The sequence below is a fragment of the Diabrotica virgifera genome, chromosome 3 (assembly GCF_917563875.1).
Source record: "Diabrotica virgifera virgifera chromosome 3, PGI_DIABVI_V3a".
NCBI lineage: Eukaryota > Metazoa > Arthropoda > Insecta > Coleoptera > Chrysomelidae > Diabrotica > Diabrotica virgifera.
In genome coordinates, this window is record NC_065445.1 from 11,363,377 (window position 1) to 11,386,942 (window position 23,566).

Below are 23,566 nucleotides of genomic sequence, written 5' to 3' on the forward strand. Positions count from 1 at the left end.
TGACATGATGCCAATTTGCGCTTTTACCCTGGGGGTGGATGCCACCCCTTTTTTGGGGTGAAAATTATTTTATTAAAAATAATACCAAAAATTGATAGAGGGACAAATTCTAAGCAAAATTTGTTATATTAAATTATTAACATAAATTAATACTTTTTGAGTTATTACTGATCAAAGATTTTATTTTTTCGTAAAAAAATGCATGTTTAAAGCTGTTTTTCACGTATAACTCAAAAACTATTAGCTCTTACAAAAAAGTTCTGCTTACCAAAATTGAAGACAATAATAAATTGAATACATTATTCACGCATACTAAATTAATGTTAATTTAAAGGGAGTTATGGGTAATTGAATTTTTTTGATGAGCACTCAAATCTAAGCATTCAAGCTTAAATAATGGTAAAACGATGCATTTTATAAAATATACCTGCTACACACTTATCAAAGTACTTCAGAATACCTAACAAATGAGCTCCAGAAGAAGTTAATAGCATCAAAATTAACAAGTTACGATGAAACTAAGAGAACCCTTTCGAATTTTTTAGGAAAAAGTGAAAAATAAAACATACGCCATTTCCACAAAAATAAAAATTTGTAATCCTTACAAAAATTTCTTTGTATTAGCATAAGTAATGATTTTAATAATTTTCACCGGCTTAGAATGCATATTTTTGAAAAAAAGATGTAATTTAAAAAAATCAGAATTTTTAAAATGATCGTCATTTTCATTTTCTTTTGATAATAACTATAAAAATACTCAATATACGTAAAAAATGGTAAATAATCAAATTTTAGTTATTTATATATCAAATATTATAGCTTTTTTACGATTTCTGTAGGGTGTAAAATAACCGAGATAGAAACGTTTAAAGCTTAAATTTTGCTGCGAAAACCATGTGGCCATTTAATCTTTGATTTTTAAAAAAGTAAGGGGTTTAAAAGATTCAACGCGTTTTAATAGCCTTCGGAATTACCTTTCAAACCGTTTTTAGGCGAACCTGATATCTTAAAAATTAACGTAATTAACGAGTTATTAAGAAAACGGTAACATTTTTTGGAAAAATTTTTAAAAGATAAAATTTTGAAAAATTTTTGGAGCATAAATTTTAATGCTATTAACTTGTCCGGAATCTCATTTGATAGATTTTTTAAGTACTTTCACAAATGTTTAATAAGTTTATGTTATAAAATGCATCATTTTTCCGTAATTTAAGCCTAAATACATACTTAGATTTGGGTACTCGCCAAAAAAATATATGCATTCAATTACCTATAACTCACTTTTAGTTAATATTAAAAGGTTTTTTAGTAAGGAGTTTATTTATTTTTTTTTATTAGCTTTAATTTTGGTAATAATAACTTTTTTGTAAAAACTTAGTTTTTGAGTTATCTTGAAAAATCGGTTAAAAACATGCATTTTTCTTACGAAAAATTAAAATTTTTGATCTTTAATAACTCAAAAAGTTTTGATTTATTTTAATAACTCAAAAAGTTTTGATTTATTTTAATAACTTTATATAACAAATATTACATACTTAGAATTTGTCCCCCTATCTAATTATGGGGTTATTTTTAATAAAATAATTTTCACCCCGAGAAGGGGTGGCATCCATTCCTGGGTAAAAGCGCAAGTTGGCACCATGTCACCTTTGTTTCTTGAGATATCCTCTAACCACTCACCAATTTTCATGCAAATCGATGGGGGTTGAACGAAATCGGAGGTAATAGCTCATATCCCCCTTCAGTGACTCCACTAGTGTTCATTTTTTTCAAATCCTGAAAATACTAATTTTTTTGAAAAATTTAAATGCAGAATGAAAGATTACATTATTACCGAGGGCCGAAAGTCCCTTAGAATAAACAAAAAGTTTCTTTTGAATGAGATATTTGAAATTAAAAATCACATTCAATTTTGTCTTCTTTTTCACCCCTGTAACTTATTAAAATAAACATAGAAGTTTTCAGGGACTTTCGGCCCTCGGTAATCATGTGATCTTTCATTCTGCGTTTAAATTTTTCGAAAATATTTATTATGTAGTTTTCTCAGGATTCGAAAAAATCAACGCATTTAAAAAACATTAGCTTGAAACTTTGCGCCTACGCTCTTAAATTTTGAGGTGAATTTTTGGAGGGCGTCAACAAGAAGATCTAGACTGGAACACATAAGAAACGATGACATTAGACAACAAAGGGGAATAGAAAAAACAATCATAGATGATATCGAAAGACAACAGCTACTTTGGTACTAAACGAATGGAGGAAAAAGCCTAAAAGGAAAAATAAAGCGTATTACAGCCTAGGCGAATGGAGGAAAGAAGAATCCCAAAAAAAGTTTTAAAATGGACTCCTATAGAAAAACTGTCAGAAGTATACAAAGCAACATATGCACACACATATATAGTAGAATATTCTGACATTCCAGCAAATAGATACTCCAGCCATTAAAAAATTAAATGAGTCATAAGTGTGATCACTGACATTATCGATCGAATTGTTTTGCTATTGCTATGAGTTTTATCAAAAAGCGTGTCAGTAGCGCGGAAAGGATGCAAATATAGTCAGTTATATAGAGTTATAAGTACATTGTGTGTTGTATACAGGTACCTTTGTGTTTAACGATATATTGCTTTTATTAAATATTGTTTAATTCACTAAAAATGGAAGAAGATAGTACTCTCAGGAAGAGTAAATGTGGAAAGTTCTGAGAAAAGTGACTAGCAAGGAATTAGATTTTCTTAAGCGCCGCCAATGATCAAACTCACCATTTTCCAAAGGAATTCATGACTGATATATTACTGATTCATAACAAATAACTGATTTATTATATCACTTAATGAGCTTTACCAGTGTATGGGTTGAGCCTGTTAAGGAGACAACTTATTTATTGTTTCTTTTAGTGAGTTTTACCAATGTTTAGAGGAAACCTAAAGTATGTACATATGTTTAAAGAAATTTACTTCTGGTTAACTTATGATTGATTAACATTATTGTTATAATTTCATTTTTTCCTCTAATAGATCTAAGCATAAATATAATAATGAAAGTTTTTTTTTATTTTTTATTTATTTATTTATTGCTAATTTACAATCTACTTCAATTCAGTAATAATTAAATATGATGTATGTTCTTGGCTTGTGGCAGGTGTCGTCCATTGACGACTCTCTGGAATTTACCTAGCAGCTAGGTCTTCTGGCCAAAGTCTTTTCAGACGTCTGTCAACCAGTGGGGGGTTGAATAATTCATCTATGAGATGGTTCGTATGGTCTGCGCTGTGATTCATGTATCTTCTGGAGTGGTCAGCAATCACATCATTGATGAAGGGGATGTTGAGGTCTGCATGAAGGGTTTGGTTTGACACATACCATGGGGCTTTAGGTAACATACGAATAGTTTTTGACTGGAATGTCTGTAGTATTTTGGTGTTGGATGGTTTGCTACAGCCCCACAGCTCGATTCCGTATGTCCACACTGGTTTGAGTATTGTTTTATAGATGGTCAGTTTGTTTTCTAATGAAAGTTGCGATCTTCTGTTGATTAGCCAGCTCATATTTTTAACTTTTAGGTCGAGGTGTCGTCGTTTGGCTGCAATATGTGATTTCCAAGTAAGTTGTTCGTCTAGATATGAAGGCCCAGGTACTTTACTTCTGTTTTTATTGGTATAGGTGAATTATTTAGGTGTAGTTGTGGACATCTAATTCTTCGATTTGTGAAATTTACTTGACAAGACTTGTTTGTGTTGACGTTTATTTTCCAGCATTTAAGCCAGTCTTCTAGTTCATTGAGATGATTTTGCAATTTGTTAAATGCTAATATTTCGTTGATGTCTGATGCTAGTATACCAGTGTCATCCGAAAATGTTGCCATTAGTGTATTTTCGCTAATAGGAATATCAGCAGTAAAGATTTGGTAAAGGAATGGGCCAAGTACACTGCCTTGAGGTACTCCGGATTTTATTTGGTGCTAGTTGGATAGAGTACCTTCGTATTTAACTTGGAAGTATTTGTCGGACAAGTATGATTTAAGGAGGAGGTAGATTTGGTCAGTTAGCTGAGTTTTTATTTTAAAGAGAAGACCCTCGAGCCACACTCTATCAAATGCTTGCTGTATATCGAGGAATGCTAATAGACAGATTTGTTTCCCTTCTAGGCTCTCTTTTATTTTGTTGACTAATCTATGGCACTGTTGTATGGTTGAGTGATTTGAGCGAAAACCAAACTGATGATCTGGGATAAGGTTTTCTATAGGTATTATTGTTTCTATTCTGTTAAGGATTAACCTTTTAAGACTGTTTTTTATTTGTAATCCATGTCTCGCTTGCATATAGAAGAGTTGGTACTGTGATTGTATTATGTACCTAGATGTATTTTTGTTTCTTGGCTGATTTCCCTTTTTCCCAGTATTGTATTATTAATCGCATAATATATTCTTGTAGCTTTCTTTGTCCTATTTGCAATTTCTAAGTCTGGCTTGCCGGCGTTCGATAAAAATTAAAATTAAATTAAAATACAGAAACGAAAAAAAGTCCACCGTTTTAGTTTTCGTAGAACTATAATACCACGATATAAAATGCATGCGTTTTGTTTTGGATGTAGTGTTAATATTACACTAGAAATTGTCGACTTTTTTTCGTCCCACCAATTGAATTTGCTGTGAATTATTTGAAGAATAACGTATTTAAATTTCAAAATAGAATTTTACCGAAACGTTGAAAGTTCGGATGGCCCGGAAGACTTGTCCGGGATGCCGGGACACGACTTTTTATTTCGGGCCATGTCCCGGATTTTTCGGACTAGTTGGTCACACTAGTCATGATCCATGTTTCTACACCATATTATGTTGCTATTGGCCGTATAACGGTTTGATATATTTTAAATTTACTTCCCTATGGATGTCTTTGGCTCCAAACACCTGCGACAGAGAGAAGTATTCTTTGTTGGCAAGCATTATCTGTTTCCGTATTTCTTCCTCCTCGCTGCCATTCTCAGTCATCTGTACACCCAGGTATGTGAGCTGTTCTACTACTTCTATATTAGCATCGTTATTGTTAAATTCTGCAAGCTTCGTCGATTCCTTGCTTGCATTAGGACGTTAGTTTTATCTGCGCTGACGGTATTTCTTTCGCATTTTCTTCAAGCTCCACATATAGTTCTGTGACGTCTCTTGCCGTTCTTCCCATCAAGTTTACATCATCTGCGTACATTGCAATCTGCTTAGACTTAATAAACAGTCAATTCTTGTAGGTTTACGGACATTTTTCTTATGACATATTCCATACATATATTAAACAGAGTCGGTGCCAACACTGCCAGCCCATATCCCTGTTTTAGCCCTTTAGTTATCTGGAACATCTGGGATCTGTCAGTTCATTTTGAACTCGTAATTGCGTTTTTGTGTGAGTCTTGGTAACACACACTAAAACATATTGTACAGGATTAGCAGCATCCAAAATAAGAGCAAGACATATTCATTTAATTTTTAAATGTCTTACAAAACAAACATCACGTTTGTTGTTAAATAATTAGGTGACACCGATTACTCAACACAAGTGCACTAGTTTTCAATAACGCTTTGTCAGCTATTCAATATTATTCATAATTCACGGCCAGGCCGTGTAAGCATTAAAAATATCAACACTTTTCAAGTTTATTTATAGATACAGCAAAGCATCGCGGATCATTCTTTTATCAATTATCATTCGTGATTCAGATACATTTAGAGTTGGTAAATAAATAAGTATTCAGCAAATAGTGTCTACTTCATCAACCCCTACAACATAGGACGTTCCTGAGGGTGGAGTACCACCATAATATAATTTATATATACAGTTACAATTTATGTTTGACGTTTATAATACGCGACATACAGATAACGACTGAATCCTATTTATAAAAGTTCTCTTATTTATATTGGAACTGGCTCTGGATTATTCTCGAAAAGTTAGCTGCCTTAATGAGGTTGCACCGTTTCGTTCACCGTTATTCCAAACCCGTATCGAACACTAGTAAGACTTCTAGAACGGTGTAGAAGGTATACCGTTAGGAATGTGGTACCAATGTTTGTTGATTAGGGGTCTGGGGCAGACAGGTATTTTCGTAACAATAGTCCCACAGTCCAGTTAAAAAAGAACAGTCTGACCTGCTTTTTCAATTGCTTAAGCTTAAATTATTCTACATATTTTTTTCTAGACCTCATAAATGCCCCGATCCCAAACCCAGGATAACCACTGCCAACAACTATGTGCTGAGAAGTGCCCGAAAACAAATAGGATATAACTCGAAAACCATGGATCGGAGGTTCGTCCACTCCAGATTTTGTCCAGTACAAACTATCAAGTCCTCAATGGAAGAGGGATTCTTTACGTGTGCCAAATTTATGGTAAGTCAAAACTTTTTGCTTAACGTGTAGTATTTGTTTGCGTTTTAAAAGATTCATTTGATTTATACTGCCGTCCTCAATTAAAACCCGGTACATATTTGCAAAAAAATTGAAAATCAAGTTTTTGCTATATGTGGTTTCCTTGTGACCTTATTTATATGGTTCTGCAAGATCTGAAAGCCGTATCATTTTATTTACTACCAAAATAAACAAATTGAATATGCCGTCAACACATATTAGTCCAGAAAGCCACTGCGCATCCGCTAGGAAAAATATTCTGATTTCTGATTTTTTGCACAATCTTACTCAAAAAGGACCCGTTTTAACAAATTTGTATGGTGCCAGGACCAAAAGTTGGTCAACAATTTTTTAAACGTTTTTTTTTTTGTTTTTTTCCTAAAATTATTTTTTTTTTGCATGGAACAAAATTTTTTTAGGTTTTTTGGATATAAGCGATTAAAAATTGAAAAATTGCGAAATCGGCCATTTTTAACCCTCAAAAACTATGTGAAAAACTGAAAATTTGAAGGTTGCCAAGGTAGGTAGATATTCTTTAAACATCGATTGATGAAATCCCGAAGAGTTTTTTGCAAGAGTTTTTACAATATTCAAAACTTCTTTGTTTTTTAATTGCTAATCAAGCGTGCGCGACACTATTTTCCACCGTGCGTTGCATGTGTATACAGTATGGTGCAAATGAAAGGAATAAATTCGTTATTTCGTAAACCGGCGACTTTAAGGAAAAATCCCGAAATAGGTTGATTTTTATTTTTAAGTTATGATATTGTGGCATATTATATAGTATACTAGTGATGTCATCCATCTGGGCGTGATGACGTAATCGATGATTTTTTTAAATGAGAATACGGGTCGTGTGCTGGCTCATTTGAAAGGTTTTTTAATTCTCTATTCAGTAATATAAACATTTACATAATTATTTATACAGGGTGTCCAAAAATTTTTTATTAAATTAAATCATTTGGCAAATTGACAAAAAAATTAAATTATTGGACACCCTGTATAAATAATTATGTAAATGTTTATATTACTGAATAGATAATTGAAGAACCTTTCAAATGAGCTAGCACACGACCTCTATTCTCATTTAAAAAAAATCGATTACGTCATCACGCCCAGATGGATGACGTCACTAGTATACCATATATGCCACAATATCATAACTTAAAAAATAAAAATCGACCTGTTTCGGGATTTTTCCTTAAGTCGCCGGTTTACGAAATAACGAATTTATTCCTTTCATTTGCACCATACTGTATACACATGCAAGGGTGGAAAATAGTGTCGCGCACGCTTGATTAGCAATTAAAAAACAAAGGAGTTTTGAATATTGTATTGCAAAAAACTCTTCGGGATTTCATCAATCGATGTTTATAGAATATCTACCTACCTTGGCAACATTCAAATTTTCAGTTTTACACATAGTTTTTGAGGGTTAAAAATGGCCGATTTCGCAATTTTTCAATTTTTAATCGCTTATATGTCAAAAACTATCAACTTTAGAGAAAAGTCACTAAAGACCTTTTCTGTTTGGAATGATCCAAAAAACCGAAAAAAAATTTGTTCCATGCAAAAAAAAATTTTTAGGAAAAAAAAACAAAAAAAAAAACGTTTAAAAAATTTTTGACCAACTTTTGGTCCTGGCAACATGCAAATTTGTTAAAACGGGTCCTTTTTGAGTAAGATTGTGCAAAAAATCCGAATCAGAATATTTTTCCTAGCGGGTGCGCAGTGGCTTTCTGAACTATATAGAGTCCTAAAAAAAAACTTTGAGAGCCGATTTCTCGGTTTTAAGTTGGCCGCACATACCGTGTTTTATTTGAGGACGGCAGTATACGCTATTATAGTGCTGTAGTTACACTAGATTTACTTAACACATTCGCTGCCTATTGAAGAGGATGGAACTCGGCTAGAAGCCATTTTGTTGAACAAGCACTTGACTGAAGTAATCATATCACGCGCTGGTGTGTGATCAGCAGCGAATGGGTTAATGATAATGTAAGAGTAATGTGGTTTTGGGTTACTTTGCAAAAATTTTCTATTGCCAAAAGAACCTCCGAACCCTTTTAAGGTCTAAAAACAGTTGTTTAAATAAATTTTGTTCCTTTTTAGCCCGGACAAAAGACATTAGCTGTAGGAGATTACAATGGAGAAGTCCACATCTTCAACCTACACAAAGGAAGCGTAGTCAACTTATTCGCTGCCCACGATAACTACATAGTTAATATTGAACCAAATAGGACGGGTGATTTTATGCTTACCAGCTCTACGTGGGGGTCACCTGTCTCCGCTTTATGGGATTTGAGTAGTTTCTCATTGAAGTAAGTACGAACATCTTTTTCTTTTTTGTCATCCCGGTAGAGAATGGGGTACTTCGGGGGAGCGACCCTGTCCACGATTTGCCATATCCCCCGCCATGCTTTGCTTTTAATTCCTTACTGGGAGAAAGCACGTCCCATCCTCTTATCCTTCCAAAATCTAGTTATCTGTTTCCCATCCGTCCCTGGTGAAAGTAACAGCAATCATCAGTACCAGCTTAAGAGTCAGAAGAAATGATCTGGACCGGCTTGAAATTGGACAACCACAAGCATGACTGGAGTAGTTTGAATGGTTGGGGTACTGCGATGGGGAAAGCATCGGCAAAACCACACCACAAATCTAAATGGCAAACGACAACAAGAAAATGGCCCTTATAGGCGAGTGGCACACCCCTAATTTGAGGCTTAGAAATCGAAAAAGCGACCATGATAGGTGAATGGCAAATTTTGGTCATGCTTTATGTTTTCGAGGTCGGTGAATCCGAATATGAAGTTTATTTTTATCTAGAACTAGCTGCCCCTGCGAACTTCGTACCGCATTAGAAATAAATAATGTTTAAAAGTTAAACAACTAAAAATTATCAGAAAACCCAAAAAAATACTCAAAAATATTGTGTACACACTTTTTTCTGATAAACAGTATTTTTTATAATGGTTGTAAAAAGGTACAGGTACGGGTTACAAATTCCATGTACAACAACTTTTGTTTAAGATCATCACGTGATCAAATGCATAGTTTGCGAGTTTATAAGGTACATACATACATACATACAAACAAACGTTTTTCTTAAAATTAAAAGTTGCACCATTTTTTTTCTATAAAACATTTTGTTTTTTGTACTCTATATTTTAACATAAACTTGATTAAAAAGCTAAATTTCAAATTTTGTCACTTAACTTTTGTGATTAAACTTTGCAATTCAGGAATCTGCACTTTGTACTTCAAACAGTTCATAACTTTTATTATAATAAGACAGAAATATTGAAGCAGATCCCATTGTCTTCAGAAAGATAAGAAATATATAGGGTGAGGCAGATAAAGGGCCTATTAGAAATATCTCGAGAACTAAAGGTAACTGAATTATGAAAATTGGAATAATGGGGTTCTGAAGACTGATCTATTTAATGAAAATATTTTCATCTACTTGGTGCTTCCGGTTATACCGGAAGTTGCTTATAACTTCGTTTTTCTAAATGGGACACCCTGTATATTTTGACATTTTTGGATTCACCTCGATTTCTTCTTTCTTAAAATATAATGTTTTGTAACATTATACAGGGTAGGTTAAAAGATAATTACGTTTTCTTATTAATTTCGTAGCAAAATTCACACCCTGTAGGATTGTAGTAGTTTGACATAATAAACTCTATTTATGTTCAAATGATTTTTAATATAGTCTACTATTGTTAACAATTATTAGTATAGCTAAATTTTTAATTTTAGTATACTAGGGTCTAAACTCGGAATGAGTATTTTCTGAGTTTTCTTAAATGGAACTCCCTATATTTTAGTATTGTAATGAAATGATATTTGATGGTACTTTTTTATTTCTTAAGCATTCCCTATACCTAACTGCTTTAATTTGTTCTTAATTGTTAATCGCACCAACAATCTTAACTTCGATGGTATTTTGACAGTTTAACCATTATTGGCAATTTTAAGTATCAGTCTAGATTAATATGTATTTATTTCCGAAAAATTATTTGTGATTGAATATTTTCACGGCCGACCATACAATTTCACATATTTTGTGTTGCAATTAATGTTTTACTTGAATCACCAATAACTCACAAATTAAAGCAGTTAGGTATAGGGAGTGCTTAAGTAATTAAAATGTACCATAAAACAACATTTCATTACAATACTCAAATACAGGGTGTTCCATTTAAGAAAACTCAGAAAATACTCATTCCGAGTTTCGACCAACCCTGTATACTAAAACGAAAAATTTAACTATACCAATAATTCCTAACAATAGTAGACTATATTAAAAATCATTTGAACATAAATAGAGTTTATTATGTCAAACTACTACAAGCCTACAGGGTGTGAATGTTGCTACGAAATTAATAAGAAAACGTAATTATCTTTTAACCTACCCTGTATAATATTACAAAACCTCATATTTAAAGAAAGAAGAAATCGGGGAGAATCCAAAAATGTAAAAATATACAGGGTGTCCCATTAAAAAAAAAACCAAGTTACAATCAACTTCCGGTGTAACCGGAAGTAGCAAAGAGACCAAAATATTTTCATTAAATAGTTCACACCTCAAAACCCCTGTATAACAATTTTCATGATTTTCTTACCTTTAGTTCTCGAGATATTTCTAATAGGCCCCCTATTTGCCTCGCCCTGTATACTGTAAAAATTTCAGAGAAAAAAAATATTAAAATGGAACAAAGTTGTAGCGAGTTAAATGCAAAAAAACGTGATTTAGTTTTTTAGAGGTAGCAAAGATACAGCGAGGTAAAGTTGAAAAATCATTAAAATTGATTTTTCGCATTTTTGCATAAAATTTGATTTTTGAACATGTTCCACCAATTCTAGATAAAAATAAACGTCACATTCGGATTCAGCGACCTCGAAAACATAAAGAATGACCAAAATTTGTCATTCACTTGAAAGTTGATCTTCGTGGTCGGTATAACGTAAATTTAGGGGTTGCTGCCGCTCGCCTATTAATCCGGGGCACCCCTTAAATGGGGAGAGGGTGCGAGGAATACCTCCATAAACTACTATCGAGATCCAAGGAAGTCGGCAGAAATCCAAATATTATATGAAGGATAGTACGCATTGCTACATAGAACATACACAACTTATTCATGTCCTGGAAACTGGCAAACACTGAAGCCAAGATAAGAAGAATGAAAAAGGTATCTTGGGAGGAGTGAAGTAAGATAGCCTGGTTCAGGAAATCGAAAAACAAAAGATGCATACATTTATTATTCAGGAGGAAACGACCCACAACATCAATATGGAACGGCTATGTTAGGTTGGCGCGCTATTGCAGAAAACTGATGTAATTGCTACTTCGAGTAGGGACACATACTTTTTTCGGATAGTTATATCCATTTTGAACGACTTTATGCCGTTTAATTTAATACTTTTAAGTATGTAGTCTTTAATTTAAACCCAACCACTGTTTGGTTTTGCTGTTAATATTAAAGTTTTTTATTGATTTATTGCAGGATGACTTTTAACGAAGAAGAGCATGTAGAATTTAGTAAAGTTACCCAAGAAAAAGTGATAGGAACAAAAGGAGAGATAGCCACGGTAAGAAATAACCATTTGTCGCAATTATATATCGTCTAAATTTTTTAAATTTTGTTGCAGATATTCGATATCAACACAGGACAGTCGTTAATGAAACTTACACCCCGAATATCTAATCAATATACTAAAAACAAGGCCACCTTTAGCTACAATGACGAATTAGTATTATCAGATGGTGTTCTTTTTGATGTATCGTCCGGAAAACCCATCCACAAACTGGATAAACTTAATCCGATACAAAGTGGAGTGTTCCACCCCAACGGACTAGAGGTAAGCACATCTTCTTTTAATAGGACTATGTCCTGTTTCTTCTGTTACAGTCTCTGCTGCGATCCGGAGCTCAAGCTCTCGTACCACCGTTTTTTGGATCTTCGTATGGGTCGCTTGGTGTTGGGCTTCTGTGTCTTCGCCCATTTCGCCACACATTCAGGGTCTATCCTATCTACGTGGTCTCTCCACATGAGTTGTCATGCTCTTGTCCATCTCACTACGTCTTGAACGCCTAACTCTCTCAATGTGTCTTCGTTTCGTATTCTATCTCTGAGTGTGATACCTCTTATGGATCTTAGGGTTTTCATCTCAGTTGGTCTCATTATTTGTTTAGTCTTTGTTGTCTCGGCCCTTGTCTCAGCTGCGTATGTCAGTACGGGTGTAGCAGACGTCTTATAAATGCGGACTTTGCTCATAGATTTATTCCGCCAGATTATATTCCTCAGGAAACCAGATATTATCGCTGCTTTCGTTGCTTGCTGTTTTGTTTCTTGCCACAGATGCCTGTCGCTAGATATTTCCACACCCAAGTATCTACAACCCATTACCTGTTCGATTATATGGTCGTCCACTACTAATTTACATCTAATTGGGTTCTTGGATATTACCATCGATTGGGTTTTCTCTGTTAATAGTGTCAGGCTATACTTGTCGGCGGTTATTTTAAATTTTTGTAGTAGGCGTTGTAAGTCATCTTCGTTTTCGGCTATTATGATTGCATCATCTGCGTGGCAAAGTATTCTCATGGTTCGGTTACCCATTTTGTATCCCTGATTCATTTTGTTAACACTAGCTATAAATTCATCCATTGGTAAATTAAATAGGCATGGACTGAGGCCGTTCCCTTGTCTAATGCCGACACTGATTTTGATTTCTTCCGTGAGCCCGTGTGTGGTTCTTATTCTTGTTTTGTTGGATCTATTGAGCTGTTTTATTATGTTTCTATATTTCTGACATGTTTTTTTTTTCAATGATAGTGAGCACATCCTTTAATCATACTCTGTCGAATGTCTGTTTCAGATCTAGTGAACATGGGCTTATCACATAATAATAATTATATTTCCATCTCTATTACAATAATGAACAGGATCTTTAGAAAAATTTTACTTTTTTATTTGTACAATGCTTACGTCCCGACAGTCTTGAGAACCAAATTAGTAGTATTACGAGGCAAGCAATTTGATTGTGAAGTATTTTCTACCTTAAATACTCTTCTATTTGACTTCCGTTTTTAGCTTCTTGGACCACTTCTTCATTCATTTTGTTTTTCCGGTGTTGATTTGAAGTTCTTTACTTATCTGGCTTGGTCGTTCGGTAAAGGTAATCATTTCAACTTCATTCGCTGATAGTATATGTGTGTCATCTGCGTATCGCAAGTTATTGATTTTTCTACCTCCTATGGTGATTCCGATATCTTCTTGATTTGCCTGCTGCTCTTCTCCAGAAGTCCATTTCTGTTATTAGTAACATTTTTTCAGTTCTTTGTTTCAGTGGCCAAACTTCACTGCCATATGTGATTATACTTTTCAGTATGGTATTGTATATGAGCTGCTTGTTAGGTTTAGATATTGTTTGGTCCCACAGAATGTCGTACATCATGGATATGGCTTTTCTACCTGTGGGATCAAGGAGCTCGCCGTAGCGAACTCGGCTGGTTCTATGGTCGATTCTCGCACACAGATTTTGGGAACTTCTTCTTTTTATTTCTCGAAGGACCAGCTGAATTCAGCACCTGCAAGGAGTAATCTTTGCTAGGGATAAGGAGAGGATGATAGGTAATAAAAACACAATGTTCATAAACTAACAAAAAATAGATATATTGAAAAGTTAAATTAGTCGGAGAATAAATGGATAGCAGATTGATAGCATAAGTTTAAATTATGAGATTTGTAAGACAGTTTATCACGCATAGAGTTTTTGATAGAACAGCGAACCGTTTCCCGTACTGGCAATACCGCGAACTTGACGAGAGGTAAAAGAATAAGATGTACATAGGATTATCTTTGTACTTACAGTTGATACAGCTGGTATTGTTTTACTATTTGGCACTATGACTTACTGCCTAGTTAATAAGGCCACATACATTAACTATATTGTTATACTTGAGGTGAAAATAGACAAAAACTACATTATTTGGAGCTTCTGAAATACGGTGTGTATTCGCCGATGGTTGCAAACAGACTCTCCCAGTTTGTAGTTCGGCAACTTTTAGCTTTGTTGTTTGGCGGGAAAGATAGTTGGCGGGTATATGGGTAAAAAACTAGTTCTGAAGGGACAGGTACAAGATTCTAATATGTTGAAATATTGAAAATATTTGTTCACTGTAGAAATTTATGGGAAATTTATACACTACCCTGTATGTTTCTGTCTTTTATAACAGCATAGAGTGTTCCATCTTGATTTATCTTCATGCCCAGGTACTTGTATTAATCACAGTGTTTGATTTCTACCCCATCGTCAATGTAATGGACTGCTTTGTCCCTCCAATACACATGGCTTCGGATTTCTTAATGTTGACTTCGAGACCCCATTTGTTATATTCTTCTATTAGCTTCCGCGTCATGTAACTCAAGTCATCATGATCCTGAGCTGAAATTATATTGACTATAAAGAAGAGAAAACTTTAGTTTTTTTCTGCTACCGATTGAAAATCTTATATTATTTATTTTGTATAATTATTGTAGATAGTATCAAATACTGAAGTCTGGGACATTAGGACATTCCACCTTTTAAAGACAGTTCCTGTTCTTAATCAGTGTTCCATAATCTTTTCTCCCGTAAACACTGCTATATATGCGATAGCGTTGGAACAAGAGATGGATGATGGAGATTCAGCGTTCGATACAAGTTTTAAAACTGTGGATGCCATCGACTACGCCAGTATAAGTAAGTAGATTTTATTTTTTGGCTTGTTTTGTTTTCTTGTTCATTTCTTATGAGTACCTTTCTATTAATAACGAGAAAGAGGATCATTGAATGAGGTATATTTAACTAAAGCTATATGCAGCTAAATAAAAATTGGTACGAGAAATTTTCATATTCCACTCGTAAAGCTCTAATACACGAGGGTTCACCAAAATTTAATTTATTTTGAATAAAAATCAAGAAAGTTTTACAATTATTTGATTGTTTTAGTTTATCAATCAAACCTGAATGAAAATTATAGTTATTGATTTAATGCCTTTTAGCCAAAGGAAAGTTTTATCCAAAAAAGGAAATTACGTTTTTTAATAGGTTTTTACTTTCGATTTTCGTCGTAAAAGAAAATGTTTTTGATTTAAGATGTTTTTTAGCCACCTTCGATGTAAAAAAGAGCATCTACGACCTAGCCTGTGATAATTTCGACACCCAAATAGCAGTGGTGGAGAACCAAGGATTATACAACTCAGTGCAAGAGTCCGCCGTCAGAGTCTACGACGTAGGCCGAAGAAGAGACGACGAAGATGAGCAGGTATTGTGTTATTCAATTATTTATTTAATTTCGATAAATTCTATGATATTATTTTCGACTTTGTTTTTTGCTCTTATACTGCTCTTAAAATTTGAATTTTTAGTGTATTTATATTCTTACGAATATTGTCGAATTTGTTCTATCGTGTATTATCTTGATGTAGGAGTTATTGAAGATCTAAGGTATTTAACTTTTGTTTTTCCTTTTCTTTCGCAGGAAGAAGACGAAGAGGACAGTATGGAAGGGAGCGACGATTCAGAAAATGACGGTAATATTTATATTATATTTATGTTTTATGTGCTTTCTTACAAATTCTTAATAGTTATCACTAAACGTTGTATATTGCATCTCACGTTTTTCGTTCCATATTGGTGTCAATCATTGTCAATGCACCCTATTTATTTATTCTGATACTCAAAGCCAACATCATGTAAAAGCCTACGTAAAGTTGGACCTGTAAAATTGGGAAGATTTTTGTCATTATTAATTATTGGAGGGATGATCATATTTAATGTACAGGGTTATTCACTATATTTTGACCCCCTTGTAAACTGCTTTATTTACAGAATAAAAAAAAATGTAATATACAAAGGTATTCGATTTTTAAATTATGATTTTTTGACATATTGTCACGTCACTATTATATATTGTACTAGTGACGTCATCCATTTGGGCGTGATGACGTAATCGACTATTTTTAATGGTAATAGGGGTCGAGTGCTAGCTCATTTGAAAGGTTATTTAATTCCCTATTCAGTAATGTAAACATTAACATGATTAATTGTACAAGGTATCCAAAAAAACTTTTTTAATTAAATTAATTGACACGAAAAGAAGAATGTATGTAATTTATTTAATTTAAAATACATTTTACTGCTGTTAGAAAACAGAAATAAAAGTTTATTGCACAAATAAACATTGATTTTTGCTTAAATTCAATGTTCAGACTGCCAAGAGGCAAATGGGTGGCAGCTTGAACATTGAATTTAAGTGAAAAGTAATGCTTATTTGCTCAATAAACATTTATTTCTGTTTTCCGGCAGCAGAAAAATGTATTTTGAATTAAATAAATTACATACATTCTTCTTTCTGTCTATATTACTGAATAGGGAATTGAGTAACCTTTCAAATGAGCTAGCACTCGACCCATATTATTATTTTAAAAAATAGTCCATTACGTCATCACGCCCAAGTGGATGACGTCACTAGTACGATATATATGTCAAAAAATTATTATTTAAAAATCGAATAACTTTTGTATTTTACATTTTTTTCTAATTCTGTAAATAAAGTAATTTACAGGGGGGTCAAAATATAGTGAATAACCCTGTACATAGGTGGAAAATTTTGAATAATAATCGGGCATTTTATGTCTAATCAATGGTTGTATGCTGGCATCGTAAGCCATTTATAATTTATATTCATCGATTTTGCCTGTACTAAGGGTATTATAATGATAATAACGCTTGAGATCAATGGTGAGTATCCCGAGGGCTTTTGGCCCCAGGGATATATGTTGACCGAAAGCGTTATTATTCATAATACCCGTGGTGCCTTCAACGTTTAATGTCCGTTTAAATATTCTTTATATGCAAAAAAATTTAATGAATTTTTAATTAATTAGATTTCAAATAAGTACATTTACCAGCAATAATCATAACGTAATTGTGGTATAGTATTTTTACTACAAAAACGTTATTACGTAGGTCAAAATTTTTGACGTAAGAGAACTGTCAAAACATTAGAATGTGACTTTTCATTATTGCCGTGTTTATGATAAACATAGCAATAATGAAAAGTCACATTCTAATGTTTTGACAGTTCTCTTACGTCAAAAATTTTGACCTACGTAATAACGTTTTTGTAGTAAAAATACTATAACCGTAGTTTTACATAGGTTGATATTTGTCAACTTGATAGTTTTAACTAGGTTATTTAAATTTAATAGGCACTAGGGTGTTATTTTTACAAATATTTAACTGACTTTGACATCATGTCATTATTTGTCAAATAATATGCCAATCGGACATTACCTCATATTTGTTTTTGTTTACGGGTATTATGCATCTCTTTATAACAGACTGACAAAGATCCATGTTGGAGCATGGAGCAAAAAAATATGAAATGTAATAAATAATGAAAATAAGAAACTAAACCGGTGAGGTTACAGTACAGGTTAACTGAATAATTGAAACTACCGTAACCACAGTAAACAAGCATTGGCACAACATTCAGATGCTTGACAAAATATGGAACTGGCAACAGCCCAGCGATAAATAAGGATGGAATCATTGAAAAATACAAAGAATAGTAAAATAGTCATAAGAGACAATCCTGAACGAAAAACGTGAGACGGAATATAGTTGTGTCTATTGGTCATCATAATTTGATGTGATTTCTTGTTGTTTATTACCACTAGTAAATATTTGTTTTGGTTTATAGATGGAGATGGCGACAACAACGATAACGACGATAACAATGATGATGATGACGGCGACGATAACGATAACGACAGCGACGCAGAGAGTTGGACGAGTCTGTCAAGCGGTGGGTCAGGAGACAATTTAGATTTTGGCGCCTTACTCGCGTCACTGTGAGCCCTATAGAAGTTCTGGAAATGTTTCTATTTTTCCTCGTTATATCTGTATGAGGGAGGTGATTTTTTGATAAACGTAAAATGAGTGATTTTGTATTGTATATATGATGTAATCATTGAGACCTAAAAGTTTTGAGCGTTTTGCAAATTCCGTACAGATTTAATATTTATATAAAAGATTTAAACTTATTTTTTGTATTTATAAAAACAATTTTGTAATTATTTATTTATGTAATTTTCAATCTGGTTATAAAACAGAGCATAGGTAATCAATATTATTGTTATATTGCTTCATCTTATGCAATATTATCAATATGTTGCATGATATTTTATATTTTGTAATATTTTCATAAATATTTGCACAATAATTGAAATTGTGTAATACTATTGTGCATTTATTGCACAATGATGCATATGGGGCTGTATTCTAACCAGCTCTTACGACAGTAGTTCTTATAAAGTTATTGTGCAACTTATCATGCATAGTGAGAGTATTTTGTTGCACATTAATGGATGTTGTGCAATAATGATTAATATTTTCTACAATAATCAAACTTGTAGAATCTATTATACATTTTTGCATAATTATGACTAATTTATTGCACACTTTTTAATATTATTCAATATTTACTCAGATTGCAATATAGTTCAGACTAATCGATCTTGGACAATATTGTCATCGGTATATTGAACAATAATTTAAAAAAATGTAAGAATACTTGGTTTGGGTCAGTCGATTTGGCAAAATTTCAACGGAATATAAAATTTTACTTCTTATTATATATCGTATATTTCTACCTATTTTTTTCTCGTTCTGGAGAAATGGTTATTTCAATAGAAAATGATACAAAGAAAATTTGAAATTTACGAAAAAAAAATAGAAGAGTCATTAGATTTAATTATTATTACTTTGTAAATATTTTAAACCCCTTTTTGTTACGCTTTTTGAATACTTCCTCGAAAAGGCTTATTTTTCTCTTATTTTGTATTAGAACTGATAATACTAATGCAGAACTTGACTTCTGTTTCTGAAAGATCAACAGTGAATCAAACGTTGTGCAATATATCGATGATAATATTGGTTCTCTGGGAGCCGCTTATCCATCTTTGTTATATCCAAATTAAATCATATATGTTGCTTGGTCTTGTTTAATTCATAGATCATATCTCTATTGTTTGTCATCTGTCATTTGTCATCATCAGTACATTCTCATGAAACCATCATAATCTTCACAGTTGTTAATTTTATTAAATATTTTATTATTTCTCAATTTTAAGCATTGTAAACCTAATTCTTAAGACAAAAAATATCAATCAATCAGGACCGTTCTGTTGAACATTTTACCTAATTGTTAAATTTGAACTGCGTTCGTAGATGCTATTACTATATTTTGAGCCAACCTTTTCGTATGACTTCACTTTCGATGGATGTTCCTCACCATTATCCCAACAGTTTAGATAAATATACCACTATTTCGTCAAATTTTGGACACTTAAAAACAAATGATTATTTTTCTTCTCATTGATAACTGTTTGCCACAGTGTCACGTAACGCAGTGCCACTATTTCCCATTGTCTCACTCCCATTTTCTCCAGATCTTCTCTGACTGCATCTTTACCTTTTTCTAGGCCGTCCTACAGACCTTCTCCCATAACGCGTATCACATGCCCTGTCCATCTTAGACTATTGGCCTTGATATATCTGACTAGATTTTACTTTCCGAAGAGCCAGAAGCCGCTACAGATAAAATGTTTTACCAACCCATTATTCATTCAGTATTAGTCGACGGATATTAGTACAGTTAAAATAATTAAGACGATAACTTTACGATAATGATTTAATGAGTGCAATTTAAAGTTTTTCTACTTTAATGACAAAAAAGCAAGCTCATGCAAGCTCGTGGTTCATTAACAGAACCCAATTAAAAATTATTTTGAACATTATTATATTTTAATTGGCAAAATGTTATTGTATCTGCGCCTTCATTCGTTTGTCACGCTGTCTCTGCAAGGCCATACATATATCACTCGAAGAATTTTACGTTCCCACACCAGCAATTTGTTTATTGTACCCTCGGAGATCGCTGGGAAAATGTACACTCAAAATAACAAAATTCAGTTTGGCAACACTGTGTGAATGTTGATAGTAACATATCGCTTTTAAGATAAACAGAACTGTAATTTAGTTCAGACAAATTAATATATTTTTTTGCCAACAAAAATGAGATTTTTCAACCAAATAATGTTTCAAATATGATGTGCAAAATAATTTTTAATTGGGTTCTGTTAATGAGCTTGCTTTTTTTGTCATTAAAGTAGAAAAAACTTTAAATTTCACTCATTAAATCATTCGTAAAGTTATCGTCTTAATTATTTTAACTGTACTAATATCCGTCGACTATTTCTGAATGATTAATGGGTTGGTAAAACATTTTATCTGTAGCGGCTTCTGGAATGTCTTAAAAATATCGAATTTCATTGATAAAATGCGCATATCCCACCGATCTTCGCTTCGATCATACTTACTTTTTTGTTAGCGTCCATGTTTTGCTTCTATACGCGACTGCTGGTCGTATTATATCTGGATTTTTGCACCTTGTGAGAGAAGACAAAAACCATGTTCATTGTCATCTATACATTCAGTAATCTATGAAATATGCTATTAACTATTTCTTTATTAATGCCAAACCTAACTAGGAAACGCAAAGTTCTTGATCAAAAGTTTTAGTAACATTTTTCATAACCGTCCTTCAGGCTAGAAATGATATGTTGAGTTATTGTCTTCCAAAAGTTGTCGGATACTGCCAAATTTCTTTTTCCTAAAATGATTTTTATGATAATTTTAAAGGTATCAAACCGCTCAAAACTTTACTGTAAAAAGTTGGTGTTTTGTAACGAGTTTTCCTTAAATTGTCGGCCGTACAAGGTTTTCCTTTGTTTTATTGTATGATTGTATGTAATTGTTTAATTTTGTAAATAGAGCTTGTATCTAAGATTAAATTATGAACAAGTGACGTACTTTTAATACCTAGTTGAAAAATGTTAAGAGGAAGTCAATAAAACTAGTTTGTATTATCTCCAGAGTTTTATTTTTGTCTGATTTTTGTGAGCCCAGAAAATCTAAAAAAAGAATGTGTGTACTTTGTACGCACGTAAGAAGTTATACTTCTATTATATGATTTCAACGAAATAAATATACTTTCAACAGGTTATTAGTATTTAAAGATTAAACTAATTTCTACTTACTACTTTCCAAAAAATTTTATTAAAACAATACTAAAATAAAAAAAAAGTTAGATAACACACGGAATCGAACTGGCGACCTCTCGATCTCCGGTCGAACGCGCTACCACTGAGCTAAACTGCCTTTGGTTTGACAGCTTACAAAATTTTCTCATACATACTGACAAATAATTTAATAGACCAAGAAGTGAGGTATAAAAATACTTTAAAATTTAAAGTAAATATACTATTATTATAAAATATTTTATTCCCGAGGAAGACAAATCCAAAGACACAAAAATTATAATAAATAATACATTTACTAAAAACACTAATATATTCTTTTAATGACTTATTTGCGCTGATACATAAATAATTTGAAAGATTAGCAACGAACTACATACTGTCTGTCTGCGCATGCGCCCAGCATTATAAAATTTCACTCTCGATCGTAAAGAAGTATAACTTCAAAAATATTAAAATATGTACTTGCCTGGAATTTATATTGTATAATATTTGATATCGAACAATATTTAACAGTATAAAGAATGCATAGGACTCCGGCCCTGGAAATAATTTATAAAAGTAATGATAAATTTCAGCTCCGAATAAAACGTGCTTTTGTTAGTTTACCCCAAAAATTTGAAAAACAAGTTTGTAATAAGAGCAATGTTAAAGTGGTTATAAGTACAGAAGAGAAAAAATTGTAAGTACAATTTTCATTTCGGCCATGTCAAACCATTTAAAGGATATTGTTGAAAACTAACCAAACATAAAATCCATTTTTATTTAAAATAAAAACGCCGACAAACCAGCTTAATTGAAACCAAAAGAAAACAAAAATTAAAAATGGATAGCACTTTGACTCATACAGCAATCACCAAACCATTAACCAACTTTAACTTCCCATCCAAATAGTCCAAGAGGCAGCGCTGAAAAATCTCTTTGAATTTACTAAAGCTATGTTTTTCACAGTTGATTACTGTGATTGTGTAGAAAAACATACTGCGGTCGGTCAAGCGAAAGCATTTACTAAGGCTGAAAATCAGTACACACATTGTAAATTAAATATAAATAAAAGTTATTATAGTCGGTCAGCTGTATGATGGGACAGAGCCGGTCGGTCGGCCTCAGTGAATATACAGGTTATATTCACTATATTTTGACCCCCTTGTAAACTGCTTTATTTACAGAATTAGAAAAAAATGTAAAATACAAAAGTTATTCGATTTTTAAATTATGATTTTTTGACATATCGCACCATCAATGCAAGACTATCACAACTCAAAAATTCCCATTTTTTGTTTTTTATGAATCTGTAATGGTAATGGGTAGTCTAACATAATGAAAGAGTATTATAACTCAAAATTTAATATAAGACATTATTAAACAATATTAATGTTAAGTTATAATACTCTTGCATTATGTTAGACTACCCATTACCATTACAGATTCGTAAAAAACAAAAAATGGCAATTTTTGGGTTGTGATAGTCTTGCATTGATGGTAGGATATATCGTACTAGTGACGCCATCCATTTGGGCGTGATGATGTAATCGACTATTTTTTTAAATGAGAACAGGGGTCTAGTGCTAGCTCAGTTGAAAGGTTATTCATTCCATTCAGTAATATAAACATTAACATGATTAATTATACAGGGTGTCAAAAAACATTTTTTTAATTAAATTAATTGTTTAATTAATTCAAAAAAAATTGGACACCCTGTATAAATAATGATCTTAATGTTTATAGTACTGTATAGAGAATTGAATAACCTTTCAAATGAGCTAGCACACGACCCCTATTCTTATTTAAAAAAAATAGTCGATTACGTCATCACGCCCAGATGGATGACGTTACTAATACGAATATATATGTCAAAAAATCATAATTAAAAAATGAATAACTTTTGTATTTTACATTTTTCTCTAATTCTGTAAATAAAGCAGTTTACAAGGGGGTCAAAATATAGTGAATAACCCTGTACATTCATTGGGGCCGACCGACCGGCTCTGTCCCGTCATACAGCTGACCGACTA

The 23,566-nt window shown here is 32.7% G+C and overlaps 1 protein-coding gene across 1 annotated transcript in view; it reads left to right on the top strand.

The window, feature by feature from the left end:
* The window catches only part of LOC114349382 (protein mahjong), a 59,283-nt gene extending 37,903 nt beyond the window's left edge, over positions 1 to 21,380 (top strand). Inside the window, exons 20-27 of the mRNA XM_050646286.1 lie at positions 6,186 to 6,375; positions 8,506 to 8,714; positions 11,904 to 11,988; positions 12,049 to 12,258; positions 14,943 to 15,144; positions 15,552 to 15,709; positions 15,926 to 15,977; positions 18,152 to 21,380. Coding sequence (XP_050502243.1) covers positions 6,186 to 6,375; positions 8,506 to 8,714; positions 11,904 to 11,988; positions 12,049 to 12,258; positions 14,943 to 15,144; positions 15,552 to 15,709; positions 15,926 to 15,977; positions 18,152 to 18,306 — 1,261 coding nt within the window. The 3' untranslated portion in view covers positions 18,307 to 21,380. The remainder of the gene's footprint in view (positions 1 to 6,185; positions 6,376 to 8,505; positions 8,715 to 11,903; positions 11,989 to 12,048; positions 12,259 to 14,942; positions 15,145 to 15,551; positions 15,710 to 15,925; positions 15,978 to 18,151) is intronic.
* Positions 21,381 to 23,566: the final 2,186 nt, after the last annotated feature.